The sequence below is a fragment of the Colletotrichum scovillei genome, assembly GCF_011075155.1.
Source record: "Colletotrichum scovillei strain TJNH1 chromosome Unknown Contig00009, whole genome shotgun sequence".
NCBI classification, from domain to species: domain Eukaryota; kingdom Fungi; phylum Ascomycota; class Sordariomycetes; order Glomerellales; family Glomerellaceae; genus Colletotrichum; species Colletotrichum scovillei.
The window spans coordinates 1,394,931-1,415,162 of record NW_023336267.1 but is presented as its reverse complement, the minus strand read 5'-3'; the positions used below and the strand labels follow the sequence as shown (position 1 = coordinate 1,415,162).

At 54.7% G+C, this 20,232-nt stretch overlaps 5 protein-coding genes across 5 annotated transcripts; 1 reads left to right on the top strand and 4 right to left on the bottom strand.

Moving 5' to 3' along the window:
• The first annotated feature begins 439 nt into the window (after positions 1-439).
• HER10_EVM0006220 (uncharacterized protein) lies at positions 440-1,447 on the top strand. Its single transcript, XM_035475812.1, has 2 exons — positions 440-1,061; positions 1,131-1,447. The coding sequence occupies exons 1-2, from the start codon at positions 571-573 to the stop codon at positions 1,174-1,176; spliced, it is 537 nt and encodes a 178-aa protein (XP_035329442.1). The 5' UTR covers positions 440-570; the 3' UTR covers positions 1,177-1,447.
• A 1,783-nt stretch (positions 1,448-3,230) lies between these two features.
• HER10_EVM0005942 (uncharacterized protein) lies at positions 3,231-5,996 on the bottom strand (the record flags this gene model as incomplete). The annotated part of the gene is made up of 1 exon (XM_035475543.1): positions 3,231-5,996. The coding sequence occupies one exon, from the start codon at positions 5,994-5,996 to the stop codon at positions 3,231-3,233; it is 2,766 nt and encodes a 921-aa protein (XP_035329405.1).
• A 2,539-nt stretch (positions 5,997-8,535) lies between these two features.
• On the bottom strand, positions 8,536-11,139 carry HER10_EVM0003182 (uncharacterized protein). The gene is made up of 4 exons (XM_035472866.1): positions 10,814-11,139; positions 10,641-10,756; positions 10,481-10,582; positions 8,536-10,425 (listed from the first exon to the last, which is right to left on the bottom strand). The coding sequence occupies exons 1-4, from the start codon at positions 10,961-10,963 to the stop codon at positions 8,562-8,564; spliced, it is 2,232 nt and encodes a 743-aa protein (XP_035329056.1). The 5' UTR covers positions 10,964-11,139; the 3' UTR covers positions 8,536-8,561.
• Positions 11,140-11,819: 680 nt separating this feature from the next.
• HER10_EVM0000061 (uncharacterized protein) lies at positions 11,820-13,504 on the bottom strand. The gene is made up of 3 exons (XM_035469856.1): positions 13,205-13,504; positions 13,020-13,147; positions 11,820-12,950 (listed from the first exon to the last, which is right to left on the bottom strand). The coding sequence occupies exons 1-3, from the start codon at positions 13,298-13,300 to the stop codon at positions 12,002-12,004; spliced, it is 1,173 nt and encodes a 390-aa protein (XP_035328714.1). The 5' UTR covers positions 13,301-13,504; the 3' UTR covers positions 11,820-12,001.
• A 743-nt stretch (positions 13,505-14,247) lies between these two features.
• HER10_EVM0006619 (beta-galactosidase) lies at positions 14,248-16,977 on the bottom strand (the record flags this gene model as incomplete). The annotated part of the gene is made up of 1 exon (XM_035476200.1): positions 14,248-16,977. One exon carries the CDS (start codon positions 16,975-16,977, stop codon positions 14,248-14,250), a length of 2,730 nt encoding a protein of 909 aa, XP_035329503.1.
• Positions 16,978-20,232: the final 3,255 nt, after the last annotated feature.

The following is a 20,232-nucleotide window of genomic DNA, read 5'->3' as shown; positions in this document are numbered from 1 at the left end:
CGGTAACTTACCACCTCGTAACTCCAATTTCCTTTGGCGGGTTGCCTCCCGAGGCTCACTTACACGAGGCCCGATTCGGCTGGGGAAGCAAGGAGGTCTGAGTGCCAAGAGAAAATCGCTCATACACAAAAGGCCAACATAGGCACGGTCGGATTCGGTGGTGATGGACAACCATTACGTTAAAATTACCTACAAGCTACTGCTTCCCCATGGGAAGCGGGCGCAAAAAGACCCAAATAATGTCAACGTTGTTCCAATCGGCCGCCAAGCCTACGGAATGCACTCGCATCCGAAGGACCTGATCTGGCAACCCGGATATGAATGCACGCAGCAACAGGAAGTTCTTAATCCCTCAACCGAGACATCACATGACTTTCGAGTCGGTGAGATTGCTTCTGCGTAATGTTGACACGAAACACGGTGCAATCAGTAATACTCATGGATCGTTTGTAGGACTTAAAAGCCGCAGGACAGCAGGATTCTTGTCCGTGTCTGCTTGGATTCTGCTCATCTTGATGTCCTCCCGCCGTTCAACTTCCTCGTCAATACATTCCTCATGACATCATCCGTATGAGCCCGACAAGCATTCCAGATGCCGCTGTCACAGATGCCTCAACCACCTGGGTGCCCGAGAAGCAGCCAGGTGCCGTCGCAGCAGCACTCTGTGTCGCATTCGCACTCCTAGTTGGCCTCGTACTCTACCTTTTCGGATGGAAGAAGATCAGGAAGTTGAGGCATCCTCCGCCGCCTCCGCCGCCTCCGCCGCCTCCTTCTCTACACCTTACAACAGCGGGCAATCACCGCAGTCGACATGATTCCCCTGATGCATCGACTTTGAGCCCCTATAGCTTGCCCCGGCTACCGAGAAAAGCCCGCATGGCAAAGCTGACACGGGGAAAGCTCGAGTCGTTGGCAAAGGTCGCCGAGGCCAAGACGTGTCCTGTTTGCCTGGATGACTTTGTCGCTGGAAGTGTTGTCGGCCAGTTACCGTGCGGCCATGTCTTCTGTTCGGCGTGCATCGAGCTTTGGCTCCTCAAGCACTCTTACACATGTCCCTTGTGGTACGTCTTCCTACCTGACACAATGCAGCATACGCGACTACTAACCTATTCTGTTTGGCTCTGGTTCAGCCGTTTCAATCTTGAAGCAGGCGAAGTGCACGCCAACCCACGATGAAGGACGTGCAGTAATGGATCACGAGGCCACATTCAAGGGATGTTGATTCATCTAAGCATGCGACATATATTAGTAATATGGCAAACTGCTCCTTCCGAAGCCTTGCAACTGCGATGGCTGTAACTCATGCTGCAACTGTTGGGCTCGGTATCCCATATTCTCATATGATGCAACGAGGAGCGCCAGGTGCCGATAGGTACTTTTGATAACGTTCTATGCGACAGTTCTGGAGGCATACTGTTAGCGGAGGATCATCGGTGTTTGCCCCTTTACGCCAGTGAGGGATGGAGGTATCATAGTCGACGTAGCTGCGGTCTCTCTTGAAAGCTTTCAACTTAAGCATGACTGCCTGACTTGTTCCTCCCTTTAAATCGGTGTATACTTTATGAATCAACGTACCGGTCATGAGTGTGGCAAATCTTGAGCAACCAAACCATATTCCAAAAATACACCCATCTCGAGCCACATGCTGACGCACCCCAATGGCCAGCAATGAGACCGTCTGTCTTGAGTGGCGCAGCGCTCCGAGAATCACAAAACGCCCCACGACCACTCCTTTGGTCAACAGCTTGAAGCCCCAAAGCAGTGCCAATCGTTCGAAATACGGAGCACCATTTTTTCAATGATGTAGTGGAATAAAGTTGGTTACAATGATCACGGATGACAAAATTGTAAGTCCTCGCCCGTAATGATATGTAGGATCGAGAGTGTCTTGGTCTGTCATCGGCTGATTACCAAATGACCCTCGTGACCAAGCTTGCCCATGTGATGGTAACCGAACCAGCTGCTTTTCGTTGTGCCACATCAGTCCAGAAGTGATCGATTTGTCACACGTGAAGCCCCCGAAACAGGACTTATCTTGATCAACCCGCGCAATCCATGTCATATGCGAGACTCTTTCCCGACGCTGTGCCACTTTCAACGAGCTGCATCTAGGCACTGTGGCCCGTCACCTGTTGCTGATTATCCCTGGCATGTTCAATGTTCAGAAAATCGATCTCCAGTGGTCTCGGGTAATTGGTTCAACGGGTGACTTGTATTGAGGATTTAAGAATTGAATGCTGCCCTCTTTCTTTTCGACCCGTTCCAGAACAAGTGACGACAACATCAATCAGCCGCACGAAACAACCTGTATAAACATCACGACAGTTTGGGATTCAAGAATCTACCTCACCTTCAGCCAGATTCACTCTCAAGTCTTGCTCAGCCTGACCTGGCCTTTCACTATTTTTCGTCGACTTGAACGTCTCATCAACTCACAGTTGAGGGAGCCGCATGTACGCTTAGATTCATCCCGATCTTGATATCGTACATGACTTACTCTGACGATTTCAAGGTTGAGTATCGAAACTGAAATCGCCAGCCTACTCTTTCGCACGATGAACAACGAAACGATGTCTGTGATCGTGCCATCACTAGATACCAGAGAAACAATGGAGAGCGATGCCACACTGGTTGCTGTCTCTGAGAGAGTACAGCCCGCCTCGAGAAACGAGGATTATCATCATCATCAATTTAGTTCCAACAGACACACTCTAGGTCTGTTCACTTTTGCAAGAATCATGCTCAGATTAACACTGCTGTGGATGAATCTACTGCTTCTCCCCCTTTGCGGCTGGAACGCTGCAAGCTCCACACTTTTTCTTGTCATGCGAGGAGTCCCGCTGGGTCGACAAGTGGAAATATTTCTTCGTTTGTCTTATAATATGGCCAAGATGGAACTCAGTACCGCCAGACTAAACAGATGACATTGTGTTGGGTGGCAATCCTTGTACAAGTCCGATGGCGAAATGTGGGAAGTCGGTCACAATGATGGAGATAGTCACACGTAAGCGACTGGACACTCCTGTCGCTAGGCGGCACACGGCACCCCAATTACATGCAGTATCTTGAGATCAAGTTTGTCAAATTGGAAAAGATTATATGCCTGAAAAGTTACGAATAGATACATGTGGTTCGTTGCTTGTAATTACAGTGTTGGGCAGCGTCTGAGTGCCCGGAGAATCATACTAAGAAGAATGTCCCGAGCGACGGGAACGAACGTCTCAAATACTTCATTGAAGGTATTCACCGACAAGTGCCAAATCGATAATAGCCGCCAGTCCATACAAAGCGGCATCGTTCGTAGAGATCCACGACGCCTCATCGATAGGCGCCAACACATCACTGCCGTTGAAGTGCACAGTGCTCCAAGGGGCAGTTTGCTTCAATCCATCAGTGTTGAAGAACTCATTCCAAGCACGAGCCGCGAGAGTCGCGTTGTTCGTGCGGTGGGCAGCGTACGCAGTGAGACGAGAGTGTCCCTGCTTGAGACTCGTGTTACCGAATCCCTTGCCGTACCGCGCCGTCTGCTCGGCGGCGCTGGCGCTGTAGTAGTAGCTGTAGTCGTACCACGCCTGTTCGAAGCCTGCGGGGACATCGTCGCCGGCATGCTCAATGAACTCGGCGACGACCTCCATGAGGCCGAAGACGGCAGACAAGTGTGACACGGCGACGGTGCCGTTGTTGTTTGGGTCCGCGGGCGGGGGCCCGAGGGTGCCGTCGGCGAGGTTGTAGAGGCCAGAGCCCGTGACGAAGCCGTTCTTGAGCTTGGCGATGCTGGCAGCGGTGTTGGTGAGCTTTGTGCGCGCCTCTTCCCAACGGGAACCACGGCGCTCCCACTCGAGAAGCCAGGAGGCGGCGAGGGAGGACCAATCCGTGCCAAGACCAACGGCGACAGAGGAGTTGGGCGTCGGGACCCAGCCGTCAGTACGGACCTTGCGGTTGGGGTCGAGGACGCCGTAGGTCTTGTCCGTGTCGAGGATCTCCTCAATCAGCTCGCCGGTGCGCTCGTCGCCGCCCGTGACGAAGAAGAAGACCTTGCGGTACTGCGGCGTCGAGATACGTGCCTGCTTGGCGCTATCGCCCCAGTGCTGGACGCCGTGGCGGGTTCCGAGACCCTTGTACTTGCCGAGGTGGTAGACGTCGACTTCACCGGTGTGGCGGACCTGGGCCTCGGCGAAGCGGAAGACGTCCTCGCGGCCGGTGCGGAGGAAGTAGTTCCAGAAGAAGAGGTCGGGGGAGAGCTCCGAGTTATCCCAAGCGTAGCCACCGATATCATAGCGCCACTGATGTCTGTCCGTATCGTAGGCGTGGATGAAGTCGCCGTGGTCCCAGAAGCCGTACCACCTGCGCTGCTCGACCTGACCCTCGTAGAACTTGAAGAGGAAGTCGAGGTGCTTCTCGATGTCGGCGGCGAGGCCTGAGGGTGACTCGGCTGGAGGCGCCCAGTAGTTGCCGATGGCCTTGGTTTCGGCGAGATATTCGGGTTCACCAAAGAGGACGGGAGGGTTGTTGGTGTGGTCGGTCAAGTCGGCGAGGAGGGTGCGGTTGGGGGTCTGGTCGAAGCCGTAGAGGAAGATTTCGTTGGTTCGGGCGACGCCGTAGGGGTTGTTGAAGCCGGGCTCGTAGTCTTCGTACGTGATTTCGAGAGCATCGAGTTGCTCTGCGTAGGTCTCCTGGCCGAGACCGTCGTGGTAGGGGCGGATATCCAGAGCGGGTGCCGAGGGGCTGTAGATCCAGATTGTAATCTCACCCTTGTCCGTGGCGGCGTTGGTGATGTCGATACCGGTCGGGTAACGCTTCCAGAAATTCCGCAGGCCGACGGCGAGACCACCCTTGGTGGCACCGCCGAGGTACGCAAGCCCACCTGAGCGTGTGCCGCCGGGAATGTTGACCCAACTCTGACCAGCCTTGGTGCGCTTCTTCAAGGTGAAACCGTCAGGAGATAGCTGAGTCAAGCTGAAGTCGCTCCAAGTAGGGATCCACTTGAGTCTGGTTGTGACTCTCTGGTCCCATGTTGCGGGATCGGCAAGCTCCACGCCTTCGAATTGATCGTTGCGGATGTCGACGCCGGGGTCTCTGCGAAGACCGGTGATGCCCTGCACGGCTTCGCTCAGGAGGCCGCCGTCGATGCCGGAGATTCTGACATGGCGGTTGTACTGCTCTTCGCCCTCGAGAGGAACCTCGAAGCGGATGCCTAGTCCAGAGATGAAGTCCTCCTCGGCGTTGCCATCGTAGATAACGGTGTGAACGATGCGAACAGCCTCGGAGTTGTGGTAGAGGTAGAAGCGGAGGATGAAGGGAAGCCAGTCTTCGTGGCTACCGTCGCCAGAGTGCTTGCCGCGGACGGTGACGAGGGCACGAGCAGTGTTGTCCTTGCTGACAGTGACCTCTTCGATGTTGCTCTCAAAGTTGAAGTAGTTGATGGCAGATTGGCCCTTCAATTCCGCCTGGTCCTCCACGCCGGACTGAGAGTGCAGCACCAGCTTTCCATTCTGGCCGATAGTCTTGCCAGAGGCTGTCTTAATCTCGCCAACGACGACATTACCCGACTTGGGGAACGTGATGGCGAGCTTGCCAGTATCGACACTGACGGCATCAGATGAGTCGGTGACGGTCAGGCCGCTAGACTGCTGCCGTCTGGCACGAGAGAAGCGCGTCGTCGAGTTGGACGACGAGGATGCGCTGACTGTGTACTCGTCCAGAATCGTGTCGGACTCGGGGATCGCGTGGCCGGTCCATTTGATGGAGCCGTCAGACCAGTATGCCGTCACCCAGGTCTGCAGCAAGCCGCCACCTGAGAGGGAGAACTCGGTCGAGTTGGGGAAGTACTTGCTGCGGGCCCAGGGCAGGCCGAATGTCGTACCGGCGGTGTAAGAGGGAGTGTCGCCGAGCCATTTGACGGTGGCGCTGTCGCTGGTGCTGTTGTCGAAGCGTTGCGCGCTGGCCGGGGCCATGAGGCCGGCGAGGGCAACGAGACCAAGAGCGAGCCGAGACATTCTTGGAAGAACAAAGAGTGAGGAACTCAAGACGTCTGACCGTGCACCGTCACAACACCTGCGAAAAGAAAGGCGGCGACGGTGCTGTTCTAATAAGAGGCGAAGACATCTTCGGTACAACGAAAAGCGAAATCAAATGTCATCAAGTCGACCGCGCGATCCGCCGAGTCTTGGCTCGCAGCACAGCCTGTGGATGGCATCATCCGGCGCGATGATCTCGAGTCGTGGGAATGGACGGATGAATGCCTCCAGACTTGGCCCGACGCGATCTCAGCGCGCATGATGCCATCCGTTCGCTCCATCTTTCTCGGACAGTCGCCCGCAATCGAGGGGGATGCTACGTTGCTGGTGGCCGCTAGATCTGCAAGTTAGATGAGGCCAAGGAACTCCCCTCTTTCTTTCGACTCGGGTTACGGAGCGTCATACCTGCAAGAGAGTAAAAGAGCCATATGAAGCTCTGTGCCGATCTAGCTTCAAAGAGCTGCAAAAGGGAAGGGGAAGCCCTCAACTTCGGTGCAATTGCACCGATGGCGGAGGAAGGGAACCGGGGAAAGGGTCCAGCTTTGAGATGTCCAGGGGGTTTTGTCACCTCCCAGACGGGGCAATTGGGCCGGGATGCAGGTCCCGCACATGTTCCACCGAGAGACCGAAGAAATCCAAGACTTTTGCCCAAGGATTTCCAACTGCGATCCAATGGGGAAGAGCCGAGAAGGATGCGGGGTAAACGGCTTCTGGTGCTTGATGGTGAAAGAGGTTGAAGAAGCGAGATTAGTCTTTTGAATATGCATATTCGCAAAGTGATGAATGCAGGGGGAGCTCGTTGTGGGAGGAAGCTAAGGTTATCGAGCTTTATTGCAACCTCGAGCACGCAATATTGTCATTTCATGTCGAATGGAGTAATTAAGACCGCTGTCAAGTTTTTCTAAAGCATATTCCCCTTCGAATCAGCAGCAACAAATGACTTACCAGGCCGCCGCAAGATTCGCGACCTGACGGTTACAAGGACATGGACGCAGGAACGTACCAGACTGCCGGAAAGAGACATGGGGCCGGAATGGCACCGAAATCGCCTTGAACTGCGCAAAGACCACATGAAGTTTCGTGATGCAGGCTTGTCTTTGGCTCATTGAAGCCATATTTTCAGACCGCCTCTTATCAAAGAAGGCATCTTCAATTTCGAAGAGCGGATTAGATTCCGCAGTTGTGATACAAGTTCATCACTTCATCTCCATCACATGCCTACTCCACGGCCTCTGCTACATTTTTCGCAGCACAGGCGGTTTCAGCCAAATCGCGACATCTAGAACCATTTTGTCGATATTTGAAGACAGCTTCAAGATCATTGATAGCTGTCCTATTGTCATCAATCGATGTTCACCGAGGCCCGGCCACCGAGACTCGCTGCATGTAGCCAACTAGCCATGCACTGCCGTCACGATCGGTTTGACCCGTCCGCCCATGCCGCGCCTTCGGCTTTCGGGATGACACCTTGATCTTTGCAGGGTAAGGCAAGGATACGATGATAAGAAATCGCGTGTTTATACCCCAGACCCATGGACAGTGATTTCAACACGGCGGACTGCTCGGAGCTGGTCTAGTCACACAGAAGGGGGACGGATCTCGGCTGGCTTTCGAGGTTTGCATGCGCCTTGAAGTTGTACATCAAATTAATCAAGACGATTATAACCTACCACATATTTTGCTTGAGGTAAAGAAAGGTAGGTCTAGCTGGGATGTTGGACCGTGAAACGAGATATTTGAGGCACATGGGCAAGAAGCAACTCATGAACCTAAGTGGGGACCACGAGGCCTACCCTATGGCCAATTGTCAAAGTTCTCGAACCTTGAGCAGTCCTCATATGTATTGTATTCTCCTATGAATGGACTCTGGTCCGTTGTCCACCACGTCGTATAGCCGGGAAAAAAGTCAAAGGATGGTCTGGGTACCAAAAGGGAATGGCATAGCCCAACTTATAGTTACGTTAGTTCCGCAAAGTACATGCGGATGAGCCTAGAGACCTTGAGCATAATTAATAGCTATTTACAGCAAAGTCAGAGATTTGGATAGGGCGTTATCGAGGGAGAAACTTGGTTCACAGATAGCTTTCAGCTCGCTTTCTTCAATAGCAGCTTTGACTCTAGAAGACCTCAATAACCTCGGTTTCGTGGTGTAGTTGGTTATCACGTCAGTCTAACACACTGAAGGTCTCCGGTTCAAGTCCGGGCGAAATCATTTCATTTTGCTTTTCGATGCAATTCATCTCACGATGTCAATTCTATTATTTTTTCATGTTTCTGGAGCAATTCCAGATGTCGTTGGGGAAATTCCTTTCAAAGTTCAGCCACCCGCGAGTTAGACTCTTGTCGGTTTTTGTTGGAGTCAACGCTCGACAAGCCACTTCCGTGCCACACCATCCGGATGCTTAGGGTTGGAGAAAATCGTAATGGTTAAGCTATTAATTTCGTATTGCTAACTCAATCGACAAAGTAGGTTCCCTTGCAATTGATCCGCGCTCGTATTTTCCTGGACAAAAACAAATCCCTGTGATTTTACGCCCCTCGTCCTCATACTGTCGTCTTCTTCGCATCATCGCCGCCCTCAGCTGTTTCCAGCTGGCCTGTCGCAGCCGCTGCTTGTGCGACCTCGCTGCCAGCTGCCTCAGCTTCCGGGGCCGATTGACCCTCAACCTTTCCATCGTCAATGACCACCGCTTCGGACTCCTTGTCGCTCTCAACCTTTGCATCTTCCTTCGTATCGGCAGCCGGCGCCTGGGACGGTGTCGACTTTCTGAAGATGTTTACGCTCGGCAGAGACCAGCCCTTCTTCTTGCCGTCGTCGGCGGCCGGCTCGGCAGGCTGAGACTCGAGTTGACCGGTGGCTGCTGCCGCTTGGGCAGTCTCGTTGCCGACAGTGTCGCTTGCAGTCTCTTGATCTTCCTTCTTATTGTCGGCGACGGCCGTTTCTGGCTTTGCAACATCACCTTGTGTCTTGGCGACATTCCCGGCGGCGTCGGTAGCCTTCTCGGCCTCTAACTTCTCTCCGTCAGCCGGTGCCTGTGAGGGTGTCGACTTTCTGAAGATGTTGACGCTCGGAAGCGATGCCTGGCCCAAAGAAGAAACAGAGGTGGGAACTTTGGGCATATTCGGCATGTTGGGCATTGCGGGCATGCCCGGCATACCTGGCATACTGGGCATACCGGGAAGCCATCCCTTGACGCCTGTGCCTGTCGACTGCGCGATGCGGAAGAGGTGCTGCATGTACGTCCGCTTCTCCTCGTTGGTCATATTTTCCGGGTTGATATCGCCCACCAAATCTCCCTCGCCGTCGGCGGGGAGTGGCACAAGCGAGGCGGCGGCGGCGATGTCGATTGGTGACTCGTCGGGCATCTCGTCATCCGTCGACTTTGACGCCTCCTTCTCGTCGATTTTTTCGTCAAGCTTCTCGTCCGACTTTGCTTCCGGTGCTTCGGTGTTCGAAATAGCTTTCTCTAACGTTTCCTCAACCTCGGCATCCTCCGCAACTTCTTCGGGCGGCGTCTCGCGGAACTTTGCATCGTCGACGACCGGCTCCTCGCTCTTGAACCATTCAATCACCAGGTCGGCCGCCTGCTCCGTCATCTTCTCGTACCCCTTGTGCTTCGCAGGCTGGAACATGGCCATGTGCGCCGCCACCTCGTCGTCAACCTCTGGCAGAACCTGTCGCGAGAAGAGTGACGAAGCAGGATGACTCTCCTCCGGCACGGCACAGAAAGTCCGCTCGGGAACAAAGTAGCCACCCTGCCAGTACCCGTTCTCGCCCAGCGACGCATAAAAGTCGTGGATGCCGACGCCCTTGAGCGCACCCATCCGCTCGAGGCGGCGGTTGAGTTCCTTCTGCTTCATGAGCGCGCCGACAAAGGTGAAGTGGTCTGAGAGCCAGGCAAAGGATTGGCCAACGTTGCCGCGGTTGATATACGCCAGCCCCTGACCGAGAGCATCGACGCTCTGCTGGTATCCTTCCTTGACGGAGTTCTTGTTGAGGCCCTTGAGGCTCTTCATGATGGCCTCGCGGTTGACGTAGGCGGCGACGCCGCCAGCTGCGATGGCGCCCACAGTGCCTGTTCTCACGGCGACGAGCTGCCACGTCTTCCAGCCTGGGTTACGGGTGGCGGTAGTCGTCACGGCCGAGGTTGCGGCGCGGCGGGTTCCTAGGCGAGCGAGGGTGGAGGGTGCCGCGGCCGAGAGAGCCGTCATGACGTTGAAGACGCTGCTGACTTTTTGGTAGTTTGAGAAACCGCCGTAGACGAACATGGAGCGGGCGAGGCCGTTGTAGGGGGTGTCGAAGGTGAGGATGCCCTGGATGAGGGGGAAGATTGGGTCATCTTCTGACGGGTTGGACTGCGCCCGCTCGTTGATGGCTAGGAAGAGCGAATCTGCGGCGACGAATCCTCTAAGGTGTGTTAGCCTTGGATCACTTGAGCGTGCAGATTTGCGAGACTGCCTACCCCATAGAATGGGCGACGAGAACGACTCCGACTTCTCTGTCTTTTGGTGGCCAGGGTTTCTCTACGCTGGCCTTTCTTACATCCATGACCCTCTCCTTGAGCCTACATTGTGTTAGGTCACTTGGGGTGAACAGCTCCTGCGAGTGATAAGTAGACTGACCATGCGAGAAACGCCTCGGTGGCCTGCGCCAGCTCGCCTTTGGTCTCATACTGAGGGTACACGATGGACTCGACGCGATGATCCGGGAGTTGCTTAGTGACTGATCGCTTCAGGTCCTACATTATAAGCATCAGTATGGAAGAAATGGGCTCGCGGTATCGAAGTAGTCTCACATCTGGAAAGTCGTGAAACGTGTCTTCGTTCCCCTTGTGAAATTTGTACTTGTTAGCTGCTTGCTGTGCCGGCGCATCGATGGCTTGCTGTTGTTGTTGACTACTCACTTTGAAGCCATGGATGAAACACAGAAGCAGTGTCCGAGGCATGATGGTCTGATGATGTATTACCTTGTCTAGATACAGCAGCAGGAATTCAGGAAAGAATTAGGTATTTCGAATAGGTTAAATCTGACAGAAAGAGGGTAGAATAATGCTAGGTATTTCGTGGTAAAGGGTATCATGAAGGAGAACACATTCGTCGCAGCCAAGAAAAGACAGCCGGTGCTCAAGGAGTAATATCCCGCATCTTCCCTCCCCTCCCTCCATCCCTCCTTCTGCATTTCTCTTCCTCTCTTACACCACCAAGGCAGACGAATGAACCAACCAGACAGTCCATGCAGAGCAGTGACGATTGACTGAGCGGTTCGTGCATGTGCAACTGCCTTCCCTCCAGCCCAATTTGTTCCAGGTTTTTCCCAGCCACACCTTCTTCGCCTGCGATGCTGCGAAAGTTGCGTGGGCGCGTGGCGAGTGCGTCGCTGCTGTGAGCCAATGGCGCGGGGCGCAACTTCGGCCAAGACGTCACCGACGACGTCATGTTGCCGCACCTCGAACTTTTGGCGTCGGGGCCTCTCATCTCACTCTTCACTCACTCTTCACTCACAGCTCACTCACAGCTGACTCACACACTCACTTACACTCTGTGCCTCTCTCTCTCTCTCAGCCACTCACTCACAGTCTACTCACTCACATCACCCTCACAGCTTGGGTCTGGGCCTTCTCTCACCCACATCAACCCATTCATCCCAGTCCATGTCAACATCCAGACTGTCAAATCAAAACCATAGATACTCACCTGCCATATTCCGCAACGTGCGGCACGTCACATCAAAAGTCAAATAGATGAGCCCGATGCAGATCTGTAGAACTAGGTGCCCCGCAGGTGGGATTGGCTGATCCTCCTCCACGTGCGATCCAAGATCTTCAGCTCACGATCGCATCGATGCATGAACCCCCGGTCTGTCAAGTTGAAGGATTTCCAAGATTTGCTCGCATGGATCTTTTGATGGGTTCCAAAAATCTGGTTCTGATATGATCCATCCTACAATCTCGCCCCCATCACTACCATCCCACACCCACCGTCCCTCACTTCGCTGCCGTGGTCTTATTGTTCAAGTACCCAAACGACAACGTCGGATCAAACTTGCCAATCACCGTCTCGTTCGCCGCAGAGCCATAATCCCACACGGTATAAAAGTTCCTCAACAACGGCGTCCCAATCAACACGAACCCAGACTGCGCACCATCCTCAAACGGAGGCCAGCACGCGTCATCCCGGTACGCAAACCCTGGCCGCGCCAACTGGTCGCCCGGGATCTCAATCGTCTGCGGGTACCGGTAGTCACCGAAAGTAAACTTGAAAGACCACGACGAGTTGAATTCGCTGCAGAGCGGGATGTGCTCGCCCTTGAGGATCTTTGTGTAGTTCATGCCGATGGACTCGTACACGGCTAGGTTCTGCTTCGTCGGGAGGGTGATGGACCCCGCGCCCGTGTCGAAGACGACGCGCGCCTGGTCGAAATTCGTCTCCGTCTCGATGACGCTGCCGTTGCTCGTCGTCCGTGTGCCGTTGACCTTGAGTATCGTAGACCGCCAGACATCGTAGGTGCCGTCCACGCGGGTGATGGGAATCGTAACGAGGTCGCCCTCGACGTACTCATCCTCGCGGGAGCCACCGATCGTCAGGACGCCGTCGCCGGGCACGCCGCTCGTGTTCTTAGCCTCGGTGCCGTAGTAGATTCCAAACTTGGCCGCGTCGAGGCGGTTCTCCGCCATGAGGGTCTCGACTACAGTGTTTGCGCCGCCGTCTATGATGGAGCTGAAGCCAAGGCCCATGAAGCCGTCGGCGGCGAGCGCGGCCCAGTTGCTCTCGTTCGCGGCGATGAAGGACTGGTCCCAGGTGAAGTTGCCGACGGTCCATTTCTCGGCGACCGTGGGGCCGGCGACGTCGCCTCCGAGGTAGGGGATCACGGCGCTTTCGCCGGTGTAGTGCCCGCTGGTTGAGGCGTTGATGCTGTAGCCCGTCCGATCATATCTGCCGTCCCATGTATTAGTGACCCTGAAGGGGTCATCTTGCTCAGGGGATTTGGTTCGAGAGACGCACCCGCTACCGTTGTTGCAGTTTCCCTTGGCGAGGCACTGGCTGTCGGTCGCCCACGAAGAGGAGCTTCCCGTATCGAAGAGGAGACGGAATGTCTTGGCTGGGGTTCCGATGCCGAACTCGACAACTTTCTGTGATGCATGTGTTACTACGTATTCTCGTTATCAAAGACTGCAGATGAAACTCACGTAGCCATTGTCGACAATAATGCCCAGATCAAGCACAGCCGCAGTCGCAACTGACGCGACCGCCGCCGCGGAGAACAAACGAGTGACGGGCGACATGGTATTAATGACCTCAAAACTGACGTATTCAAACGATTGGCAGGACGTACAGCGAGAAAGAGGAGCAAGAGATCAGATGAACGGGCCGACGGGATGGGCGTAGCATCTTTAACCATCTTTAACAGCAGAGCTTATTTACGTGATGTGCCCATCGTCCTGCATTATGGCGATCATATGCAACCTCGTAAAAGGCGGATGCTGCAGGGAGTCTCAGTGGGGAAGGTCAATCTCGACAATGCCGGGTTTCCCTCCATAATCAAAGTTGTCAACCCGCCCCACGCCCATCTCTGTGCCGGACAAGTCGACAACCCGCTCGCCGTGGGGCGACCTGCTGCTATTTTCGATCATTTAGTCGTGTTGCTCCGCCTTCCGCCGTTAATCTAGTTCCCCGGCGCCGTTGAACGGGGCGGCGTGGCTGCTAGTTAGCAGTTGATCTACTGTAGCCGTGTCGTAGAGGCCGAGGTGTGGTGCAAGTACGAGGAGATCGGCAGCTGAGCCGAATACGGCGAGACACTTGTTAGAGTCTTGATCTGCTCCGTATCTTCGAAGTTGATCTTGTTGTCCTTCTTCAGCCCTACCTCTGCTGGTCAACCGCCTGGCTTCAGTTGGGGGGCTGATCCGAGAAGCTCCTGACCCGAAGCCGTAGTTCATCCCGTTTGTGTACGACTTAAATTGGGTAATTACACTTGTACTCGTCCCATGGCAGCCCCTGTCATGCATCTGTTCACTCTGTTAACCTTTGCAGCCCATTTATTTGGCTCTTCCAAGGTCCAATGCCCCGAGCAAGGCGATTCATTAGCGAGTGCGAGTGCAACCTACCAAACTCGGGACACGATGATCACTAAATGAATGTCTCTGTGACCGCGCGGCTTCTGAACGCTCTTTCAATGAAATCCTCTTTTCCTAGTCTGATATTAGACCTTTATGTACACCAAATTTGAACATATTCACTGTGTCTTCACAACAACCTCAACCCCCTCAAGACCCGCACCGGAAGCCGTGACGGTGATATCTCCAGCAACACCTTCCTCAGACCTCACGATAGCCAACACAAGACCACTGTACGCCTTGCGGACCAACGATGGGAACGCAACCAAGTCCGCCGGATCACCGTTATCGGTCGCCACAATCTCACCAGGTCCGCTCACGGAAAAGGTAATCTCATCGTCCGCGAACCTCACCGCGTCGCCATTCGCATCCAGCACCTCGACAGTAACAAACGACAAGTCCACGCCGTCGGCCTTGATCATCGTACGATCCGCAGACCCGCGAAGCTTCGCCGACACACCGACGGTCCGCACCGTCGTCTCGGCCCACTCCGCGCCGTCTTTATACGTCGCGACCCGGATCTCACCCGGCTCATACACGACGTCGTCCCATCGAAATCGGTACGTCAGCTCCGCGCGCGTCTGTCTGCCTTGCGAGGCCCCATTCACAAACAACTCGGCTTCGTCCGCCGACGTGAACACATGCACGGGGGTGACCTCGCCGACGCGGTCCTCGGGCCAGTTCCAGTGCGGCAGGACATGTGCAAACTTGACATCAGGCCTCCAGCGCGCCTGATACAAGAAGAAGCGGTCCTTCTTGAAGCCCGCGAGATCGATGATGCCCGAGTACGAGCTGCGCGCCGTGTAGTACGGCGTCGGCTCGCCGAGGTAATCCCAGCCTGTCCAGACAAACTCGCCCGCCACAAACGGGTGCGTGTCCTGCGCCTTGAAGACCTTGTCGGGCGAGGAGCCAAAGTTGGCAGAGTAGAGCTCGTACGCGCTGACCTGCTGCGAGGTGGAGTTCCCGCCCGACGTGTCGTTGACGGGAGCGCCCGTGTCGCCGGTCACGGGGAACATGTAGGTCCCGCGCGTGCTCAGCGCCGAGGCCGTCTCGCTGCTGAGGATCATCTTGTCCGGGAAGGCCTCGTGGAAGTCGGCATACAAGGGGTGCGTTCTCACGCCCGGGAGGAAGGAGTAGTTTGGTGTGTCGCGGATGCCTTCGCCCTGGTAGTTTAAGCTGAGGACGTCCATGGCGGTGGGGAAGGACATGTTTGGCTTGGCAAAGTTCATGGAGGCGGTGGAGGGCCGGGTGGGATCTTCTTCGCCCACGATGCCGTGCAGCTCGAGCGCGGGGACGGTACCGGGGTCGCCGATCTGCTGCTCCGAGACCTCGTTGCCGAAACTCCACATGATAACGGAGGCGTGATTGCGATCGCGGCGCATCATTGCGCGCAGATCGGCCTCGTGCCAGTCCTCGAAGATGAGGTGGAAGTCGTTCGCCGTCTTGTTGCGGTACCACGAGTCAAACACCTCGTCCATGACCAGGAACCCGCGGCTGTCTGTGAGCTCGAGGAGTTCGGGCGCTGGAGGGTTGTGAGACATGCGGATCGCGTTGCAGCCGAGCTCCTCGAGAACCTCGAGCTGGCGCTCGGCGGCACGGGTGTTGAAGGCTGCGCCAATGGCGCCGAGGTCGTGGTGGTTGTTTACGCCTTGGATGAGGACGTGTTCGCCGTTGACGAGGGGGCCGCGGTTCGCGTCGTAGGTCACGGTGCGGATGCCGAAGCGAGTTTCGTAGGCATCGACGACGGCGCCGGCGACGGTGACTGTCGTGACGGCGACGTAGCGGTTCGGTTTCTGGGTCGGGGGTGGGCCCCAGAGGAGGGGGGATGTGACGGTCGTTGAGCCGTTGACCTGTGCTTTGCTGCCAGCCGTGACGGAGGTTGATGAGCTGGGGAACTCGGCTACCTTGGCTCCCGGCTTGTCTGTTGAAGCGTCGAGGAGGTGGATTTCGGTCGAGATTTCGACGTCCTGGTCAGAATCGCCCTTGTTCTCGACCTCAACTACCAAGTCTACGGTAGCAGACTCGGAAGAGACGTCCTTTGTGACGATGTAGGTTCCCCATTGCGCAACGTGGACCGGGCTGACCTTGGTCAACCACACGTTGCGGTAGATGCCACCCCCAGGATACCAGCGTGCCGAGTCTGGAGGATTGTCAAGTCGGATGGCGAGAATGTTGTCTTGTCCTGTCTTGAGGTGCGCCGTGAGATCGAGGCGGAACGAGTTGTACGGGTAAGGCCAGCCACCGACCAGGTAGCCATTCAGCCAAACCATCGCATAAGACATGGCACCATCCACATCGAGGAAGATGGACTTGCCCTCATCCTCGGGAGTGATCGTCAACGAGCGACGATACCAACCCACGCCGTGCACAGGCAAGCGGCCCATTCCACCACCAATGATGGGATTCTCCTCGGTATAGAACGGGCCCGCGATAGCCCAGTCGTGAGGCAGATTGACACTCTCCCACGAGGCATCGTCAAAGCTCGCCGATGCATACGACACATTCCGCGAGGGCTCGCTGCCGGGGCGCTCGTAGTGCTTAGCCGGGTCGTTGATGAAGTCGTTGGCTGACGGCAGAATCCACGGCTTCAGCGCAAAGGTGTCGGTGAGGTTCACGAGATCGGGGCGTTGGTCGTAAATGAGGCCGTCCGGGTTGAACTCTGAGCGCCAGAAGCGCCATCCCTTATTGATGCTCACGCGCTCACGTCCGCCAGTGATCGGCGTGGACGAGTTCTGACGCGGCTGGATGGTGAGGGCATTCGCGGGGCCGAGGATGAGCAGCAGCAGGCTCAATAGAGTCAGCCCGAAGGCTCGCGTCGGCAACGAGGACCGCCGTGAAGTCTTCATCATCTTGAAGAGTGATTCTGAAGTGACTGTGACCTTACGATACCACCATGACGCGCCCTACCGTAGAGTCTTATATGGCGGGTCGTGATGTGGTCTCCAACGTTTGTATCCCATCGGACCAAGCTAGGAAACTTTTCCTTGACGTACTTCCGCCCCATTATTCGGCGACGGATTCCTAAAAGACTCCACGAAGAGACCGCGAAACCCTCGCACCGGTCCATCGTCCCTCGGCTTTCCTTGACTATTGTTGATGGGGAATCACCGAACCATGGGGTCCAATTTCGGGTGAAAAGCCTCCAGGGCCTCCGCACCCCGCGTTTCTCCGCACGGTAGTACGACGGTACAGGGGTCCGGGGCGCTCATCGACGGCAATTCCACGATGCATTTAGCCTGAATTTCTGCTTGGATGTGGTCATTGGGCCGCCTGTGACCGCCAAGAGGGGGCCGAGGGGGGATATTTCTTGGAGTTGGCTGATCCCCTAGGCAAAAGTTAGTTAAGAAGCTCATGGGGAGTTGGGGATCGCCTCTGTAGCCAGTGTTAAATCCCCCACCTTCCGGTCATGACGGAGTCATGGCATTCTTGCGTGCTGATTTTGCCGGTAGAATACTTCCTCGCGTGATATGAGGAAGGATTTTATGTTCCCACCATGTCGGTTCGATTGAGCAATAAACTAAGGTACAGCGATAGGCAATGCTAAGCACTCAATGCATCCTTCAGTGTGCGGCTATGCGTACAGACTATTCCTGAAAGTTCATCCGCAGCTTAAACTCCCTGTAGTGCTTTGGTACGGCATAAGAGTCTCTACAACTCTGTCAAAGTCGTTGCGAGGGCATCATCTAATTGATTTCGTAGGCGCGCACAATATTTTTGAGCAGATACGAGATACCGGAATCAGGAGAATTTGCACGTTATTCAGGGCACCTAGACCTGTCCCAAAATCTCACATCATGCACATGTAACATCGACTGGGGCTTATCATCAGGCTCCGTCCTGACTTCAATTGTGATGGACGTAAGACTGCATTGACCTGTGCATCAAATGCCCCATTCTCGCCATTCTAAATGTTTGACTCAGAGCGTCGCGAGATTTTGGAGCGGAAAGACCGGTCACTATGGTCTCCAGGAGATGGACACATCGCGTACTTGGAAGCGTGGGAGGACGGTATGATCTCAACTTCCTCTTTGCGCCACGCTGAAGAGCAGAAACCATGCTGATTAGACACTATTCGAAAGGCGATTTTGAAGAGGTGCCGATTCTTGCTGGGCCTCTGGAAGACTTCGAAGTTGATGATTGGCTTCGTCAAAGGGGCAAATTTTCACCCGCAGGTCGACAGTCCCGTCCAAGGGCACAAGTCCGTGTACTGCTATGCGAACGCCTAGGATTTCGACCTCTGGAGTTCGCTATGAGCCGTAAATCTTTTCTGTCGGTTGAACACGCCATTGGACTGCCCTCTGTGTCTCTACCGATATTGGAGGGGAACACAGGAACCCAACACGCTCATCTGAAATACAAAAAAGACTTGAGCGGTCGGTCGTTAACCTCGCTCGAGGCATTAGGTACGGGCAATGTAACAACATTTCTAGTACATGCGAGTGATCAATTGATAACGTACTGCTCCAGTCCTAACAATAAAGCAGCCTCAGATGTTCCAGCTTGGAAATCTAGGCATGGCGATGTCCCACCATTTTGAGACCCGCACAACTCTTGCCTTCATTCACGGCTGGGACATTTTCTCCAACAAGTTAAAATTCACCAAGAAACCAATTGCACCTCACATTGAAGCTATTCAGGAGATACTAAAGTCATCACGGAGACTCCTGTCTCATCCCCTACTTCTCCCCACCTTGTTCCTCCGACGGCATTTGACCAGAGCAGAGGACATGAGAAGGCAGCTGAGCTCTATGACAGCGGAAATTGAAAAGGCTATCGGGGTCACCCAGACAGCTCGGCTTTCCGGGAGAACCGTCCAGGATCAACGCATTGTGGAAGAAGTGAAGGCTATGGTCTTAGGCGAGAAGCCGAGGATTCACACGACCGCACGGATTAGCACCACGGCCACTGATGTAATCAATATGAAGGGGACTCTCGAGTGGGACGAAGAATACGTCAAGTTTCTCCGCCGTGTCAATGACGATGTGAAAGCTCACCGTCCTGAGGTGCATATGCCCCCTGGGGCAGATCTGCAGCTATGTGGCTTCATCGACCTTCTGGAGCGAGATGCACAATCTATCTCATCATATGCAACCAGGATGCAGTCCAGGCTGGAACTTCAATTCAACGTGGTGAGAAATTTCGAAAGACATCGATGCAGTGGGGATCAAGAGTGAAGTCATCCATCATCGCTAACGTTTGACGCACGTCAGCTCTACAATCTCATCGCCCAAGCCGGAAACAGCCTCAATATGCAGCAATCAACACAGGCCGGGCAAGTCGCAGCGCAAGCCGGAATGGACAGCACAGCTATGAAGACAATGGCAGTGGTGACGATGGTTTTTCTTCCTCCAACCTTTGTAGCCGTAAGTCTTACCATCTCGTTGGATCGCCTTTGGTCTTGACTCTTGAGGTGCCCAGCACTGCTGGCACATACATGTATTCACGAAGCATCGCTGACCAGTTTTCTCGACAGACAATTTTTAGCATGTCCTTTTTCAACTGGCAAGCTTCATCGTCAAGCGGCGATGGCGGCGGTGCCGAGCCCACCATTGTGCCACAGTTTTGGATCTATTGGGCTGTCAGCTTGCCCTTGACCATCGCCATCGTGATTGGCTGGCGAGTGTGGTGGCATTTCCAGAAGGCTTACTATGAGTTCAAGTTCCTGAGACCAGAGGAGCATGTAGCCTATGAAGACAGGAGCCGTGGTAAGAGCCGTGATAGAAGCCGGGAGAGGAGCCGCGACAGGACTCATGACCCGAGGCGACGGCGGTCACAGTATCAAGTATGACGATTCATACTTGCTATCTGGGCACTTGGAGGAATGTGCTTTCTTATTAAAGTCTTTTTTTCTATAGTCGGAAGCGCGCATTCGTACTCGTATAATCCGTTGAGTCACGCTTAACACTCTTATGTTTGGGTGGCAGAAGCACTTGGCACCCATGGCGTGCTCTCAAGCACGCTATATCTGAGATACGCCCGATACGCCGGATTAGTTTCTGCTGTGCCCTATGATCATCGACGATATCTTTACGATTTCGTTACAGGTTTTGATAAATTTGAATAGTAGATTATTCCCCAGCTTTTCTTGAAAGAATACCTACTAG

Bases quoted from the DNA above. Each gene is read 5' to 3' on its own strand.
- HER10_EVM0006220 (XM_035475812.1), top strand. From the start codon at position 571: ATGAGCCCGACAAGCATTCCAGATGCCGCTGTCACAGATGCCTCAACC. The intron at 1,062-1,130 runs GTACGTCTTCCT...GCTCTGGTTCAG, and splicing joins TCTTACACATGTCCCTTGTG to CCGTTTCAATCTTGAAGCAG.
- HER10_EVM0003182 (XM_035472866.1), bottom strand. From the start codon at position 10,963: ATGCCTCGGACACTGCTTCTGTGTTTCATCCATGGCTTCAAAGTGAGT. The intron at 10,757-10,813 runs GTGAGACTACTT...CTTATAATGTAG, and splicing joins CGTTTCACGACTTTCCAGAT to GACCTGAAGCGATCAGTCAC. The intron at 10,426-10,480 runs GTAGGCAGTCTC...AACACACCTTAG, and splicing joins CTCGTCGCCCATTCTATGGG to AGGATTCGTCGCCGCAGATT.
- HER10_EVM0000061 (XM_035469856.1), bottom strand. From the start codon at position 13,300: ATGTCGCCCGTCACTCGTTTGTTCTCCGCGGCGGCGGTCGCGTCAGTT. The intron at 13,148-13,204 runs GTGAGTTTCATC...CATGCATCACAG, and splicing joins TTATTGTCGACAATGGCTAC to AAAGTTGTCGAGTTCGGCAT. The intron at 12,951-13,019 runs GTGCGTCTCTCG...ATGGGACGGCAG, and splicing joins AACTGCAACAACGGTAGCGG to ATATGATCGGACGGGCTACA.